At 37.7% G+C, this 18,235-nt stretch overlaps 1 protein-coding gene across 3 annotated transcripts in view; it reads left to right on the forward strand.

Moving 5' to 3' along the window:
- The window catches only part of wb (wing blister), an 849,362-nt gene that overhangs the window by 765,111 nt on the left and 66,016 nt on the right, over positions 1-18,235 (forward strand). For all 3 annotated transcript variants that reach the window (XM_083126284.1, XM_083126285.1, XM_083126286.1), the window contains 3 exons: positions 13,148-13,316; positions 15,280-15,536; positions 17,422-17,562. In XM_083126284.1, the coding sequence (XP_082982410.1) occupies positions 13,148-13,316; positions 15,280-15,536; positions 17,422-17,562 (567 nt within the window). The remainder of the gene's footprint in view (positions 1-13,147; positions 13,317-15,279; positions 15,537-17,421; positions 17,563-18,235) is intronic.

The following is an 18,235-nucleotide window of genomic DNA, read 5'->3' on the forward strand; positions in this document are numbered from 1 at the left end:
AATTGCTGTCACTTGCCACTGCTACTTGCAAAGGAAAACAGAGTTGAAAACATTTTAGAAGTTATTCTTATAAGAAGGAAACATGAAAGACCAAAAGTGGGCCCTACCTTACCGATGATTAAATCTTCACTCAATTAAGAACTCAATTGTTCTTGCATTTTAGTTCAGCACTTCCTTGCATAAATATGATCGCTGCACACGACACGAATCACAAACAAAACTCTACCGCCACGAACCTCGCGCTCCGAGTCACGCTCCCTTGTAGCGTCCTGAGCAGGAGGCAAGTTTTCACAGAGAGGGAACAAACAAGTGAGGGAATCCCCGTTCACGATAAAAATAAATTATTCTATTTCCAGTGAAAGTAAAACTACTTTGTAAATATAAGGCGTAACTAGCATTTTAATTTACATAATTTGGTATGAAGACTTCCTTTAGAAATATAAGTTCTTTAGACTTTCTGTTTACGCTACGGTGTTGGGTGAATCGACAAGACCATCAGCACTCTGACCAGAAAATGAAGTCAGAACTACAGTACTCCGTAATTTTCAATTTCACTTACTCTTGTCGATGAAAGGAAGGAAAAACCTAAGTTTCGTACAAAATATGGAGAATGTACAATGAAATAGAAAGCTCTCTGCACGAACACAGGCTAATGTTTATAAAAAATGCTGGTACACCACAAATTTCCAACCTTGGCGGAAATGCAGCGTTGCTGACATTCTGTTCGTCCTGGTGGGTAACACCGCGAGGCCGGCCTCAGGAGCACGTTATAAGCATACGTACATTACTCGTAAGATTAGGCTTCCCGCATATACAACCGTATGACAGAATGTGAAGAGAAGAGGCCCCAGCAAATGTGCCTCACTCCGTGGAAAGTTTGTATACTAGACAGGGTTAGAATTTTTTTGTAATTATCATAAATGAAAATTCCAAACTTTTGCATTTCATTGCATATGTTTTGACGAAATAAGTAAATTCAACTTTAAAAGAGTAATGGCGTGGGTAGGCCCGGCCTCCTGGCCTCATAGGATGCTTCGCCACTGTGTATAAAGATGTTCAAGGTAGTCTTATCGGCGCTTCCGCTTGTACTGAGCACCCTCGTTTTCTTGTTTCAAGCTCCAACAATAGTCAGCTAACATAGTAATCCCACACTTTCCCTTGTACCTTTCTTCCAAGACACAAATGGTCTGATGAAATTGTTCACCATGTTCATCTGATACTGCACCTAAGTTTTCTGGGTGACTGTGTAGATAATGAAGCTTTAGGGACATGTGAGAACCCATTGCATGAAAGCTCAGTAGCAGTTCTTATACATCCAAGTTCAGCATTATGTTCAGATTTTCGGTTTGCAAGGAAATTTATCACATTCTTCAATGCAACCCACGCTCTTTTCTAGTTTTCATGCAGGATTTCGTCGAATGTTTAATGAGTTCTCTAATGTGTGGTCCGACGAAGATTCCTTCCTTTAACTTTGCATCTGTGATATGTGTGAAATATTGTCTTTAGGTACTGGAAACCACCACCCTCTTTATCTAGTGTCTTCACAAACACCTTCATTAATCCTAATTTTATGTGTAATGCTGGTAAGTACACATTTTTTGGATCAACAAGAGACGTGTAACTAACACTTTTCTGTCCAGGAACCATCGACTTTCTTGTGGGCCAGTGTTTCACACCATAGTGTTTCTCTTTCGCCCTGCTATCCCATTCACACAGAAAACAACAGTGTTTTGTATATCCTGACTGCATTCCCAAAAGCAGACCAAGAACCTTAAAATCAGCACAAATGTGCCAAGGATGATCCGCATACTTCATTCTGTCAAGCAAGAGCTTCATATTTTGGTATGATTCTTTCATACCTACAGCATAGGCGACTGGAATAGCTGGGTGACTATTGCCATTGTGTAATAACACAGTTTTAAGACTGAATAAATAATAAATTGATTCATGTCATACTCAATGTTTAATGCAGACATAAGTCCACACACATCTGTACAGTACACCAAATCTTCATGACAGCTGAAAAATTCACTAGATCACTTCTACGACAGTGATACATTGTTACTTTCGTGTCCTTTCCCAAAAGATTCCAACCTTGTAGTCTGGAAGCTAATAGTTCAGCCTGTGATTTGGACAATTGCAGATATCTCACGTGATCATTTAGTTCTGCTTGGCATATTATATGCAGTTCCTTTGCATTCCCCACATACACAGGATCTTCACTTCCTTATTCACGTTCAGTATCACAGTCACTCAACGTTCAAGCATTTGGTGGCACAGGAACAGGTAACTCATTACAGTGTGGAACAGGCCTAATAGCAGAAGGTACACATGGATAGTTGATTGACTTGTTTGTTTTTGCGGTTATTCCAAGAATGTTTATTAAACGCCACACCATTAGCACGGCAAATGGCATTGCCTTGTGTGTTCCGTTCAACCATCCTACAAGGTTCACAGCACAGGATTTACAACACACGTGCGGAGCCCATTTTTTGTTCTGGTCCCTGACTTTGCAGGAAAAGTACAATTCATAAGCCTTTTTCACAGCAGGTGTCAGGTGAGTAACATTGGACTTAACAGTCACTCTTCCACATATGTAACAGAACTTGTTTGGGTTATTTACACAACTTCTTGGCATGATTTACAGTAAAGATACATCAAACACATATAATGTTAGAACCGGAGATACTTGTCACATCTGAACAGAAATATCTAACAGTCATACCTAGCAACAAACTGAAATCTTTGTGCTGCAAGTCCAGCTTTCAGTACCTTCTGAGCAGTACATTAACACTGTGAACTCATACAAGAGTTCTCGGAACAGACAAACATCCAGAACAACAATGAATAACAACACAAACACACTCTCAATAATGTACCACCTGCTTCTGATACGGATTTTCACGCAGTGTTGCAACTCCACAAGGGGAAGTGTTGCCATCTTGAAAGAGGGAAATTTCGTATTTTAAAAATCCTTTTTTTCCCATTTGCGGGAAAATGGAGGCTGATACAAACAAATGCACTAGTGCTCCTACATAAGGGTACCAAGGGTATTATAGTCACTACATACCATCCAGGAAAGAAAACCTTTGTTACACAGTGTAACTGGAAAGGGTGTACTTGGTGAATTTGAAGCTAAAAATATCTTTTTGGTTCCTGGTTTGAAACATGGAATTATCAGTAAAACAGTTAACAGAAAACAATAAGGAAATTGTATTTAACAATAAGGGTTGTTGTATTTATGATGAGTAGGGAAACAAATTGATTCAGGCTGAAAAGCAAGGTAGATTATATGTTGTAAATACATTAAGTCACAGACTGTGTTACGTCTTAATTATAAATTAGATGAGTAGTTATGACACAAAAAGGGAAACATCAATACTGAAACTTGTGCATTCCGATCTCATGGGACCTTTGGATGTGAAAAAAGTTAGGTAGCACTCGATATGTATTAAGCATAATAGATGATGCAAGTACGTATACATATGTCTATTTTTTGAAATCCAAAGATGATGCAGTTGGGACATTTAAGGATTGGGAAGTAGAAGTTGAAAAACAAACTGGAAAAAGTTTGAAGAGAATACAAACTGATAATGGGTTGGAATTATGTTGAAGAAATGGGATGACTTTTGTAGAGATCATGGAATAATTCATGAAAGAACAATGGTATATACACCAGAATAAAATGGGATGGCCGAATGTATGAATCGAACACTTATGAATCATGTGAGAAGTGCTTTCAGTGACAGTACCATACCAAGGACACTTTGGGCTGAACTAACATTAGAAATCATACAACAAATAGTCATAATAAAGCTAAAACACCGTATGAACTGTGGACTGGTAAAACACCTAGTGAGACATCTCAAAGCCATTGGATGTGAAGTTTTTGTGCACACACTTAGAAAAAGCATACCTCAAAATTAGGTACAAGAGCTGAACAGGGTATACTGGTTGGGTACCCAATTCATGGGTGAGGATACCTGATATACTGTATTTACTCATGTATAATGCACACTTTTTTCAAAAAGTTTTGCCCCCAAAAACTGTAGTGCATATTATGCACGGAATAATTCAGACAGCCAACATGAAACCATATAGGATTGTTCCATGATTTTGGGACACTTGCATTGATTTTTTCATGTTTACCGAACCGTATCGTGTTATATATCATTGTAAAGCTTAAATCCTGCAGTTTCTGAATATGGAAACAGTATTCCATTCAAGATAATGACACTAATGTGAAATGCGATTGAAATAAGTTCATCACAAAATGAAGGAACGTTCTGATTTTTATGGTACTTTGGATGAAAGAGAACATAATGAAAAAGATAATAAATATTAAAATGTATTACTGGCCAAATAATATGCCATACATGAAGTGTGTAAATTCCTTAATGGAAGAAATCTTGAGTTGCTAACTGCTATTTGGAAGGTCCTGAATGTGCCTCGTATAAATGTTACATTAGTATAAAAGAAAAAAAGTATGTATTTTGAAGTTCTTTTAGAAAAAGTAAAGAAGGAATGAGCAAAACCACATTTTAAAGTTTGAAGGCCATTTCACACGATTTTTCACTTTGTAACGTAATGTTCTGCGACACCAAGAAAAGTAGTGCAACTCGGGCAGAATTCAAACATGCACCTTCAGTCACGTGGGATGCATATCAGCAGTATTTGTTGGGTGAGAAATAATAGAATATAACTTCCTGAGCACTGCAAATCCATAATGTAATTTTGATCTCGCTTTCTACTATTACAGAATAAATAAGGTGATTAAGGAGAAAGCTTTGGGATGCTAAACACAATGGAGGGAGAGGGGGAGGTGGCATGGGTTGGAGACTTATTGTTTATACAAGAGGATATTTTCCTCTTGGTCCACATAGCAACAGGTGACTCATTGAATAGGTATGATGTCATTCACTCTTGATCATTATAGCAACAGTTTTACGATCTACAACTAAGAATGCCATTTCTTGAAACTGGATTGTAATTGTATACGAGATATATTTTTTGTCACTTTTATCCATCAAAAACCACGGTGCACATTATACTCGCATGCTCACTATACACGTGTAAAAACGGTATTCTATAAAATGCATTATTGTACATGGTAAACTGGCAGCTGTGCATAGAACAATTATGCACCTTGTTTATGTATCCTGATGTTTGTATTTAAGTGTATAAAAATGTATTCCACTTTGTTATAAGTTTGAATATACGATTTTATGAAGTTCCAATCTTGACATGTTTTTATGTTTATGTCAATAAGAATAAGACATAACAAAATGGCGACGAGGATTAAAGAAGATAAATAATTACTACTGTAAGTAGAATTATAGTAACTAAGTCCAAGTGAGCCAGTATGGAAACACACACAAGTTTTATACCTGCATTTGAGGCTTATGCCAGAAGAATTGCAATCGGATTTTGTTTTGACAGCGTATGCAGGTCTAGAACAAAAGTTGCAGCCATAATGCATATCTGAGATCAAGGAGCATACATAGAGTGATAGTTTGTTGTCTAAAATAATAATTTACGTTAAGAATGTTTGGACAAGGGGAATTGATTCACAAATGAATGAGGAAGCAGTAGCTTTATGTAAGAAACATCTGCAACTGTCAACAGAAGATGGATTATTGATTAGAAATAGAATTGTATTGCCAGAGACACTGCAATGCAAGTTTCTGACTCAAATTCATGGTCTGCAGAGTGGTGTAGTGAGATTAAAACAGATTTGTAGAGAGTTAGTTTGGTGGCATGTACATGTCAATCACTTTTTATTTCAAAGGTTATTTATCCCTGTTGTGTGTTGATGCTCACACGAAATTTTTGAATGTTTGGCAATGTTCTAATTTAATGGCTTAGGAAGCAATTAGACATTTAGAAAGCCATTTTTACATACTTGGTTCTCCGAAAGAGTCAGTCTCAGATAATGGAGAACCCTTTGCTAGTGAACAATTTAAAACGTTCTGTCAAAGGTTAGGTATTGAGCTAAAGCACGCATGTCCATATAAACCTTCTGAAAACTGGTATCTGTGAAAAGGTATCTAACCTTTGAAATAGAAGTGATCGACATGTACATGTTCCATGGGTTGTGATGTCGGTGTCCGTGAATAAATTGCCCTTTTGCTGGAGCTCTTGCATTCGTCTGACACGCATCACAATCTCCGACAAACCTTTCAATGTCAGAAGTAATTTTAGACCACCAAACTCTCTACAAATCTGTTTTAATCTCACTACACCACTGTGCAGACCATGAATTTGAGTCAGAAATTTGCATCGCAGTGTCTCTGGCAATACAATTTTATTTCCCCACATCTTCTGAAGGGGAAATTTGGATGCCAAGATAAAATAAAATTATAGTCGAGAGAATTGTGTATTCAAAGAAGATGGTAACAAAGTTGAAGAGCATGACAACTCCCAAGACAAAGGAATTTTAAAGGAAGAAGTGATATTCCTCAACGAAGATGACCAAGCAGAATCTGAATATAACTTGGAAAATATGTCCCCAGAAGAAGAGAAGGAAATGGGTGAAAAATCTCCTGCAGAAAACTTAACCAGAAAACATCATATGACACTAAGAAAGAATCTGACCTGGGAGTAACATTGCCGTAATCAGACAATAAATGCACGGTCATATTCAGTCAAAGATTAGCACATTGAAGACCCCACAATGTTTGAAGAGGCAATGAATGGTAATGATGCTGGGCATTGTGTTGAAGCCATGCAAGAAGAGATAGAATTACTAAAGGAACATGATGTTTGGGTATTAGCAGAATTACCACATGGAGTCACACCTGTTGATTGCAAATGGGTATTCAAGAAAAAGAAAAATGAGAATAAAGTGTGGTTCAAAGCACGACTGGTAGCTAAAGGTTTCACACAGAAAAAGGGCATAGATTACATTGATATATATGCTCCTGTACCAAGTTTCGGCGCAACTAGATTACTCACTGCAATTGCTGTCCAAAAAGGATGGATACTAGAACAATATGATGGGAAGAATGCTTATCTACATAGTGAACTGAAAGAGACAGAAGATTATGTAAAAAGGGGACAAGAAAGACCTGTATTGCAGACTTAAAAGGTCTATATATGGCTTAAAGCAAAGTGAAAGATGTTGGAATGAATATTTGATTGAGACACTAACAAAGAAAGGGTTTCTTAGAAACAAAGTTGATCATTGTGTTAACAGCTTAGACTCAAAAAGGGGAAGATTTATGCTAATATTATACGTTGATGACATACTAGCTATATCAAAAAATGGAGCAGCAAGACAGTGGTTGAAGACATGTTTGGAATCATGTTTCAAAGTGAAATATATGGGATTAGCGTCAAATTTGCTAGGGGTGAAATAATTCAATTATCTAGATACTGGTGGATAGCATTATGTTGATCAGCTGGTGAAAAGATTTGAATTACAAGATGCCAAAGATGTCAAAACACCAATTGATATTAGACTTGAATTCTCAGATGAAGACTGACAGGAAGTTGATGTCCCTTATCGAGAGCTTACGGGTGGGATATTATATTTCTCTCGAAGGACCAGACCAGATATAGAATTTGCAGTTGGTAAACTAGCACAGTATTGTTCCAAATATAGTAACATTGGAAGACAGCCAGGAGAATTCTTCGATATGTGAAAACAACCAAACATTATCGCATTACATATCAACCTGTAGGAGAAGCAATGGACGCATACTGTGGTGCTAATTGGGTGAACTGTGAAGAGGATTGCAAGAGCGTCACTGGTTACTTAGTCATTCTTGGAAATGCTCCCATGATTTGGAAAAGCATGAAGCAAACGGCAGTTTTGTAGCATTAGCGTATTGTGCACGTGAAATTACTTGGATGAAGCAAATGCTGAATTCACTTAAATTAGAAGATGCAAATGTGGAACCAACAGTGATCAAAAGTGACAGTGAAGCAGCCATTGTACATACTAAGAACTTTATGGATAAGTCAAGAACCAAGCACATTGCAATAAAACATCACTTCATAAGAGAGAAAGTAATGGAAGGAGTTGTGGAAGTGCAATTTGTATCAAGTGAAAATAATCCAGCAGACTTATGTACCAAATTGCTATGTCACAATCTGCATGAGAAACATTGTAAGAGTATTATTCATAATGCTGTTTAACACTGGAACGAATTCTGAAAGAAGTTGACTTCATTATTTTACACCTTCTTTCGATGGGTGTAATCAGTTTTTACAATTTTCCAAAAATAGGGGCTATGGGAGGTCATTACCCTAGAACGAGCGGTCATTTATACCACCATAAGAAAACCATTGAATAATGTGCCATTGCTCACTTATTTTATTGTTGTTTTCTACAGCTGCTCTCTCTCTCTCTTTCTCCCCCCTCTCTCTCTCTTTTTCTCTCTCTGTAACATGTTTGATTGCATGTAACGATTGTTACTTGATTGTTGCTCATGGCTTTGTTTGTAACTTATGTAATTGTTGCGATTGGAGCTATTATGTTTCTTTGCTCTTTGGCCTTTCACTCATGAGTCAGTGTTCAACTTGATAGGATGTCGCATCAGCATGGGTTGTCTTCACAGCAAATTGGGCTGTTTGTCGAGCAATCTGAAGAAGACAGGGTGTTCTCCAATGTAGATTCAGGAGGGTCAGATCCAAAAGTATTGTCTCATCCTCTGTCATCATCTTCCAATGAGGAGGCAGTGGTGGATGACCAAGAAGACGACATGACCATTGAAGCAGTAGCAACAATGTCTTCACACAGCGATGTAAGAAAGGCATGGTTGGGGAGATACAGTTTGGTTTGGGAGATCGTCCCAGGATTGTTCCCTTGGCTGCCAGAAAAGCTGCCATGAATTTACTGAAAAACAGGGTGGTCCTACAAGATCCACCAAAAGTAGTATTTGTGAATGACAAGTTTCAAGCACTTTTTGCCAACTGTTCGATGAAGCCATGTTGTGTCTAATTTGGAGGTGTACAGACAAGATGTTAGCTTGGAACAAACAAATGTACCCTAATGTTGGATGAACTGGAAGCTGCAATATCTTTGATGCATGTGAGGGGTGTTTTCTGTGTGAAGGGAATATCAGTCTAGGATCTGTAGTCTCAAAGTTGGGTAGTCAGCTTCTTCTGAGACACAATGTCAAGATATCGCATCCAGGAGCTATTCAGATACTTGCGTTTCGATGAAAAGATGTCTCGAAAGGAAATAATAAAGACCGCAAATTTGCACTGCTGTAGGAAGTTTGAAAAAAAGATAGAGAGTAAGTAAAGTATTTGCATCATGCCATGAAGGTGTATAGAGGTGTAGTTAGGACCCCACACTTTCTTGATCATGGCCAAAGGTCGGAGTTTATGAGATCAGCACCATTCCCTATAGCCGCCTTTACTTCCCAGAGTTTCCTCCTGGTACCGACTTTATACAATGCTGGATCGGCACCAGAGCAACTTGAACAGGTGGAAAAAATCCCAGTTTCCCCCACCGGGGATGGAACCCAGGTCTCTCGCATGGTAATCAGATGCCCTAATTACTGTGTAGATAGTACAAAAATAAAAACGAATGTAATACAATACATTAAAATGTTTTTCTGTCATTATGTTGTAGTTTTCATTTCAAAATCCCATTAAAACTTTATGGAGGTCAAAATTACAACCCTCCGTTGTTCTAGGATGATTTATTTCCTCGTTGTTCTAGTGTTAAAAGGAAATGGTGCAAAATAATATTAGATGTTTGTAAGATATCATTTCGAGGGGGGGGGGATTGTAGAAGATATTTGTTTTAGTAACTTTGTTTGTAAATATGAGGGGCAGTCAAATGATAACCGAACACCCGCTACAAAGTGACAATGGAGTTTGTTTTATTCAAAGTAATTGCCACAAGTGTTAAGACATTTATCCCACTGGGAGATGAGATGATCAATTCCAGTCTTGTAGAAATAGGTAGTTCACTGACGGATCCACAACCTCACCCACTGTTGCACTTCCTCGTTCGAATGAAACCGACGTCCACGAATGTCTTCCTTCAGGTCACCAAAAATGTGGAAGTCACAAGGGGAAATATCGGGGCTGTACGGAGGATGTTCAAGCGTTTCCCAGCCAAATGTCTGAAGCTTATCCCTCACCAGATTGGCAGCATGGGGACGGGCGTTATCATGCACAAGGATGATTCCGTCCAACAGCATTCCAGGGCGTTTTGACTTTATGGCGCATCGCAGTTTCTGCAACGTGTCTGCATAGTGCTGCACATTGATTGTGACTCCACGCTCTAGGAAGTCGCCAAGCAGAGGGCCCTTGCAATCGAAGTAGCAGCTCAGCATGACCTTACCGGAACTTGTATGGACAGCCTTGGATTTCTTTGGCGGGGGAGAATCGACATGTTTCCATTGTTGGCTTTGACGTTTGCTCTCAGGCTCAAAATGGTGGCACCATGTTTCGTCCCCTGTGACGATACGTGACAGAAACGCATACTCTTCCTCGTGGTATTGCTGCAAATGACTCAGACATACAGTCATTCTGTCAATCTTTTGTCCCTCCGTCAGTTGATGTGGAACCCACTGCATGCAAATTTTGCCGAACTGCAGGTGAGCTTTGATAATGGCATGCTCAGAGCCATGACTAATGCCAACCTGAACACGAATTTCTTCCTCTGTGATTCGTCGGTCTTCCTGGATCAGATCATCGATCCTCGCAATCACATCAGGTGTAATGGCTCGATGGGCCTGTCCTGGGCACGGATCATCTTGCAGTGATGTGCGTCCTTCGCGGAATCTCTTCTGCCACTCATGCACACTTGTTAGGGACATGCAGTGCTTGCCATACACTGCAGACATGCGAGGATGTAATTTCGCATGTTCCAGCACCCTCAGCCACCAAGAAACGAACCACACCTATCTGCTCTTCTTTGCTTGCCTCCATTTCCAATGATGGACGAACACACTTTTCACTACGCTCACCTCCTGAGCAGTGACGAAGCAACTGTGGGGACCTGTGCATTTTCACTATGCATTTCTCCTACCCTACAGATGGCAGTATCGATACGTAACAACCAGGGGCGGCCGCTCATAAGGACGATACGGACGCCGCACTGCCGTGTGTAACCACAAGTGAACAAACATACTTTAACATTTATATATTATCTTTTACATTGTCTGAATTACAAATATTCCGTTGCTTATAGATCGTTGGTTAGTCGGTTCTGTATTCATTCTTCCGCGACAATTGCGAAGTTTGCACGCCACCGTGCGGGGGAATACGGATCTTCGAGAGAAATCTGGCGGGGCGGCGTCCTCCCACTTTACGAGACGTAGAGCATTCTCAGGCGCGGACGCGAGGGGTAAGAGGCGAGGGAACTGGCGGAATAACACGCGCGGGATCTGTGGCTGGGAATGGGCTGGGAGGACGGAGGGTTTGTCGTCCGAAACCAACCCCCTAGGCGAAACTGGCCCTCTCTCCGGAGAACGGTAAACAATGAAGAGTTGCCAGAAGCAATGAAGTTAACACAAGAAGGAAAATTACCAACCGTCGAAAGAAATCATTCTGTATTCCATAGAGCAATAAATAATGCAATTTCCAATGAGGAAAGAAAATATCGGTATCTGAAAAAGTACAGACAGGTGCTTGATATTTGTCATTTACCGTAGCTTTCTGCTACTTTTCGGTAATCACGACGATGAGGATAAGTAATAATTAAATGATTGAAGGGCACTCACAAAGAACACCCATGTCCAGGCCGGGATTCGAACCCAGGATCCATGGCTTTGCAATCCTGTATGCTAGCCACGGAAGTCGGTTACAGCTTCGTGTTACTCACAAAATTATATTTAATGACATGTTTTGATTAACACGTTTTGAAAAAACCCTGATAGTGTGACAAAGTTTCACAATTTCTTTTCAAGCCGGCTGTTAAATAAATTAGAAACTAGTCATCTAAACTCACCAAGAGCCGCTACAGGAACCTGTGTACTACGAATTTCTGAAAATTTGGCAAAATTGTCTGGCAACCCAGAGGCAATAAAATGACTGCATGGGAAGACGATAGCACAGAATAAATAGTTTTTTTATGACGATAGCATTGATACTTGTTGCAAAGAGAATACTCGAATCTCTTTGCTTGTTGTTTCTTCGTTTTCCATGGAAAAGTGAAGCTTTTTCGGTAGTGTGCTGTAGTTGTGCGTTTGTTGCGATGAGCTATGTGGAGAACTTGTTGGTGCGAAGTTTTTCTACCAGAAGTCTGGATGAATAAAATAAACATAGAAAACCTAGGCCGGCCTAGACCGAATTTGAATCTAGAACAAGCATATTTGAAGTTTTTACTGTAGAGCTTGAGCTTCTGGTAACGCAGATATCACCTTTCCAGTGAGATATTTACTTTGCTGCCCTATTTCGTATATCAATTAGTCATGTTGGACAGGAAACGTTTTTTGTGTAACATTTTTACTAGTAATTTTCACGTTCAATGCACGTAAATATTCGTCTTCGCATTACTGTTAAATAATTATTAATTTATCATAATATGTGCAAACGTGCAAAACATGATATTCGGTAAAGACGAATATATCAATTTCTTATCATGTTGGCTGTTATATACGAAATTAATCAATTAAACTCACATTACAAGTAAAGCAAATTTGTGACCTGTCGCCCCTCCACTTTGGTTCACCACGAGCCGCCACTGGTAACAACAATGTTGCCAACTTTTGCGAGGAATGTGTTTTATGGTGGGTGTTCGGTTTTCATTTGACTGCCCCTCATATTTACTATGAGCTGGCAACTATGACCAGACAGTAGTCTGTTTTTATTCTTCGGCTAAAAAGCTGACATATGTACATTTATATATCTCTAGTGGGCGGTGTGTGCCAAATAAAGAAGACAACGACAGTCATTTATATATCGGGCAGGTAATGCCAAATCTGGTGTTCTTCATGCATGCACAGCTTTCTTGTTATTACTCTTTTGTTCTACTGTTTGAAATGTTCGTTACTTTGTTAATGGATAATTCAACAATTATGAATAACTTGAAATTGTACAATTTTCAGGCAACAGTTGTGGTATCAGTGAGAATCAATACGTGTATGGTCATTTGATATTGGTTCAAAGTGGTATCGGCTCAACCCTAAAATATACTACTGTGCATTCAAGAAAATTATGCTTATGTAATTTTTCTCTGCAGGGTCAATACATTGCTCTTCTGCTAAAAGATGGAAGAGTACAATTTCGAGTTGGATATGGGGGAGGTTCCTCTCTTAATCTGGAAACCAGCAAGCGCTACAATACAGGAAACTGGACCCACATAGAGGCAACTCGTTTCTACGTTGGTGGAAGCAAACCATTAGAGAGAGGTGAAGTACTCTATTAAGATTTATTTAGCAAACAAACTGAAGGAGAAAAATATTATTTACAATGCTTGGGCTTTTTTAAGTATCATTTTCTGGTAATCTAGCTAATGACACATAGAGAACATATCATGAACTTACTAAGAAGTTATTTGAAAATTGTGTCTAAAAACAGGGCCTTTGGTATTCCATGGCAATGCTCCACCACTGTGGAACACTGGTCAGGCATCGATGTATGTATTGTGTATGCCCCATAAAAAAATCATCAGTTCACCATTCAGTCTCATTGTCATGATTAACACTCAGATTACTGAAACTTGATAACACACAGAATTACAGTTGTTATTTTAACTGTAATGTTACATTAAACTTGTGAAGTAAGGAAAAAATCTATTTTTTTTTATTTGATACATTTTTATGTTTTTCTTCTGCAAAGTTTTGATTTTACTCTTAGAAATTAGGAATTTAAAAGTAGCCTAATAAAATTATTATATTTCTTTCATCCTGACGTGATACTTCAGATACGTCTCAGTGTTACTTAACTCTCCTGAATTTTTTTGCAGAGTGTAAAAGCTATGTAGAGATTCCACACCTTTCTCCAGAAATGTCTAGAATGTAGAACACATGAACTTGCAAGCTATTTTATCTAAAATACCAGCTCCATATATTTCATACTATGGGAATATAGTTGTTGTAAAATTTCATTCCCCACTAGTTTCACATCAAACGTCAAATGGAGAAAGCTCAGAAACATTGTTTATTTATTTCTTCTCTTCATAAAAAGTCAATATTATTTTTCCATTCTTCGCATGGTGAGATGAATGAAGATATATGGAAGTTACATTTACTCAAACATACAATAGATATTAGTTATAACTTGAAAGTAAGATCACTGCAACAAATTGAAGTTAATAAATGACACAGCCATGTTTGATTTGATTTCTGTAGAACAATATGTAGAAATGTTAACTCAAAATTTAAATATATAATGATGGTAGTGATAATAACTGGATACAGTGATTCTAGGTATAAGGTAAAATCCCTTTCCCCAGCTGCTTGAAATTACTTTCCAAGGTTTATATACACAGTGATATTAAGTACCCTGATAAATTCTTTGAGCACATAATAACTAAAAAATATCAAAATGGTCAAATTGATCACTTCTGTAATTCTAGTTTTAAAGAAAGAGATAGAATAATGATGTAAAATAACCAAAATGAAAATAGATAAAAGCATAGTTATGCATAGCAATTTGTTATGCTTATCTATATTGTATACAGGGTGAGCCACCTAAAATTACCACTGGAAATATTTCGTGAACAACAATACATATTGAAAAACTACTTTCGCGGATATAAAAGTATGAGAGGGCACATGAAATTAGTGAACACAATACGCTCAACTATGTAAGGAAATACGATTTTCAACACAAAGGTACGTTTTTCTAAATGAAAACCACATATTATTTTTAGTACAATTGAAAGTAGAGAAAAATTCATTAAGGATGATGTTTGTTACATTGAAATATGTCAATTAGTTCTCAAGTAATTGTAACGTGAAGGTGATGCTTGAAACAAACATCTCAGAAGGGGCTGTGCGATATTTTGATATACCGATGTATTCATAATTGGGAAAAGAGAGACGCGGTAGTATATAAATACAGAGAAACAGTTTCGCGGATAAAGTGAGTACTAGTTTCTTCATATTTATATTGATATAATAAAAATTTTGATGTCAGTATCCATATCGATAATATTGAGGTCGATATATTGATGTTGATATTTGATATGCTGATATTCAATATATCAATGTATCAGATATCGAAAATCGACATATTGAAAAACAACATATCGAATATAGATAGATGTAGATAGGTAGGTATAGATAACTACAATATGGTGAGAATTTTATTAATACGTTCATTACTATTTTACATTTGTTTAATTTAGGAAATAATATTTCTTTGTAGGGAAATTGGAGGTTAAAATTGGAGGTGAATCAGAAGATAAAAGAGGATCACCAGTCCCACATACCCTTGCACCTCCCAACATTGGGCAATCTGATTTTTACATAGGGGGCATCCCCCCTGGATTTCTAGTGCCTTCTAATATTGACTTTGAACTTAATTCATTTCTTGGGTGTCTCAGGGATATAGAAATACTACAAGAAGGCTTTAACCCAACAAAAGGAACATTTTATGGCATTGAGGGTTCATGCCCAGATAAGGTTAGTGGCATAATTTTTATTAATTGTCTGTATACTGTTAGTAACAATAAAATATGTTATATTTGTCTCTTCTCAATGCCTACAAATTTCTGTCACTAATAATTTCCTTGAACTATGGTTTAAATATCACCTGATGGGCACTTCCTACATTACTTTCCAACAAAAACATAAAAACTAGATTCAAACACATCTCTGAAGATGAGAGTGAAAATAGCTCTTGATAAGTCAGAAGCATATCTGGCACTGACCAGGCTGATACGCTGAGAGAATCTCTTCATATATTGATATTAAATTTTGCATTTGAGAAAAAATACATATTCTTACAGTGCACATGCAATGTATTACTACCTTACCATGCAGAGGCTACACAGGCTGCACCCAGCCAACACAACACTAGACATTTCAATTTGGAGGGTAGTAAAACTTTTTTTTTTTTAAACAGTTGGTGAACACAGACTGCTATAAATATCTCAGGGCTTACAAGGATAATAAAAGGTTACACCAGATTTATACATTTATTTATTATAAACACAATATAAGAATGTCTGTTAGCACACGTACACACTTGTCTATTACTTGTAACTCTCATTTGCTTTAACCTGTAATTCACATGTGCTTTTACCTGTTCCACATGCATGCTTTTACCTGCACCACTTCTGGTCTTGGAGCAGGGAACATCCAATTTATTCCTCGCAATGAGGCACAAGGGGGAGTATGGGGACCTAATATTATATAAGGCTTTGGTTGCTTTCCCTGTAAAAGAGAGTAGGAAGCACGCCATATCCCCGAACCTTAGCTGGGAACTGGCCGTAACCAATCAGCACCCCAACAAATGGGATGTTGGAGTTAAGGCACCCCCTGATTCATACTCCCGACAAGCACATGCTAGGTCAGGGAAGAAAGGATACCGCGACACCCCCAAGTGTTAGCTGGGAATTGGCAAGCCAATCGGTGCTCCCTGTGTAGGGACTGTAGGTTAGGTAGGAAGGTCTGGGTAGAATCTGAGTATCTATCAGCTGAAGCGATTGGACCAGGTAGATAGGTTGTACAAGCATGTAACAGTAATGTAACTAAGTTCTTGAAGAGTCTTCTGCAGGGTGCATTTCTCTTAGCTCCTGCTATTTTTCTAACAAGTTTTTTTTTGCAACACAAAAGTTTTACTACTTACAGATGTGCATCAAGATGTTCCGGTATGGAATAAAAATAATGTTTTAGCAACAGTGTTTTAATGTTTTCCTTAAAATACACGACATCATTGATTTGTAATTTTGAGGTAATTTTTTGTACATTACAAGACCTTTATGATAAATACTGTTTGTTGAGTAGTGTTTCCTCTTCTCAGAAGTTGAGATATGCATAGGAAATGTGCCCAGTCCTTTCATGCAGAAAAGCCTTCTCTGGTTTTCAAAAATAAAAATACATCTCTAGAAACCTTAAATGCATAAGCATGCCTAGGGAAAGAAAGAAAAACAAGAAAATGACAAAAAGCCATAAGTAATGCCAGATGATTAGTTATATTTTTAATATTTTTACTTCACTTCAAATATTTCATTTTTCCGAATAGATGTCCCTTTTCAGATGGAGGTCTGGGGTGTGGTATTCCCTCCTCCAAGTCCCCATAAATCTGGATCTGATACCACTACAATTAATGGAAAGAGAAATTAATAAAAACATGTAAAACCTTTCTTAAATATGCCCTCATGAACAGTGAGGAAAAATATATGTAAAATAGGAATTTGAAAGGGTAGCCGAATTTTAACATACAGTTCACATTTATAAATTTATATCATTCTAATCATATTCCTGTCTTATTGATTTTGATAGTGACAATGCATCTTGTAATTTTATCACGATGTTATAAATATATTGTATATTCTCTTTTCAGTTTGTCAAAACCGTTTGCTTTGAGGGAAAAGGATATTTGGAAATGAATTCCCACAGCCTCAAAAGAAAATATTTTTTCAGCTTCCTCTTTAAAACACGGCAAGAAAATACAATGCTTTTGCTGTCCACTTTTGAAGGAAATGTAAGTTAAAGATCTAACCTTATCTTGAAATATGTATCTTTATTTTACATTCATAATACTTTTTAGCCTTAGGGATACGATACCAAGAAGAATTCAGTTGAAATTGAAAACAGTGACAAGGTTAATCAATTACATGAGTCAAATGAAAAACCTTAAAACTCCAATAAAAATTGTAGGGCAGACTGTATACAGTTCATATTTACATGAGGTATCAACTGTTATTTTCAAAACAACCTCAAAACTGCAACACTAATCAAGTGAGCTTCAAAACACCATGTTTGTTATTTTAAAGATGATGCCTCCTAAAGACACTTGCAGCAGTCAAGAGGAGTAGTTTCTTGCCCTCTGTTGGCCTAAAACTTAACGAAATTAAATTTAATATCTCTGTTCATACTTACCACACCAGCAAGTTTACTAATGGAGTAGAAAGTTCGACAAGGGCTTCAGTTCACAGGCAGATGGGTGGAAAGACCTTCGCAGTGGCTCATAAGTGACTGCACGTGGGCCCAAAGACTTGTCCTTCTTAAGGTACACAGGCATTAACTCAAAGTTGAAAATACAGTATATGTAGATAAGCAATAGGTCTGTGCTAAAATGCAGCAAACCCTACATTCAGAAATCTGCTAGATAAGAAGAAAAAAACAAATTAAGGTTTTCATTTGACTACTTTGTA

The sequence above is a fragment of the Lepisma saccharinum genome, chromosome 8, assembly GCF_977018435.1.
Source record: "Lepisma saccharinum chromosome 8, izLepSacc3.1, whole genome shotgun sequence".
Taxonomy (NCBI): Eukaryota; Metazoa; Arthropoda; class Insecta; order Zygentoma; family Lepismatidae; genus Lepisma; species Lepisma saccharinum.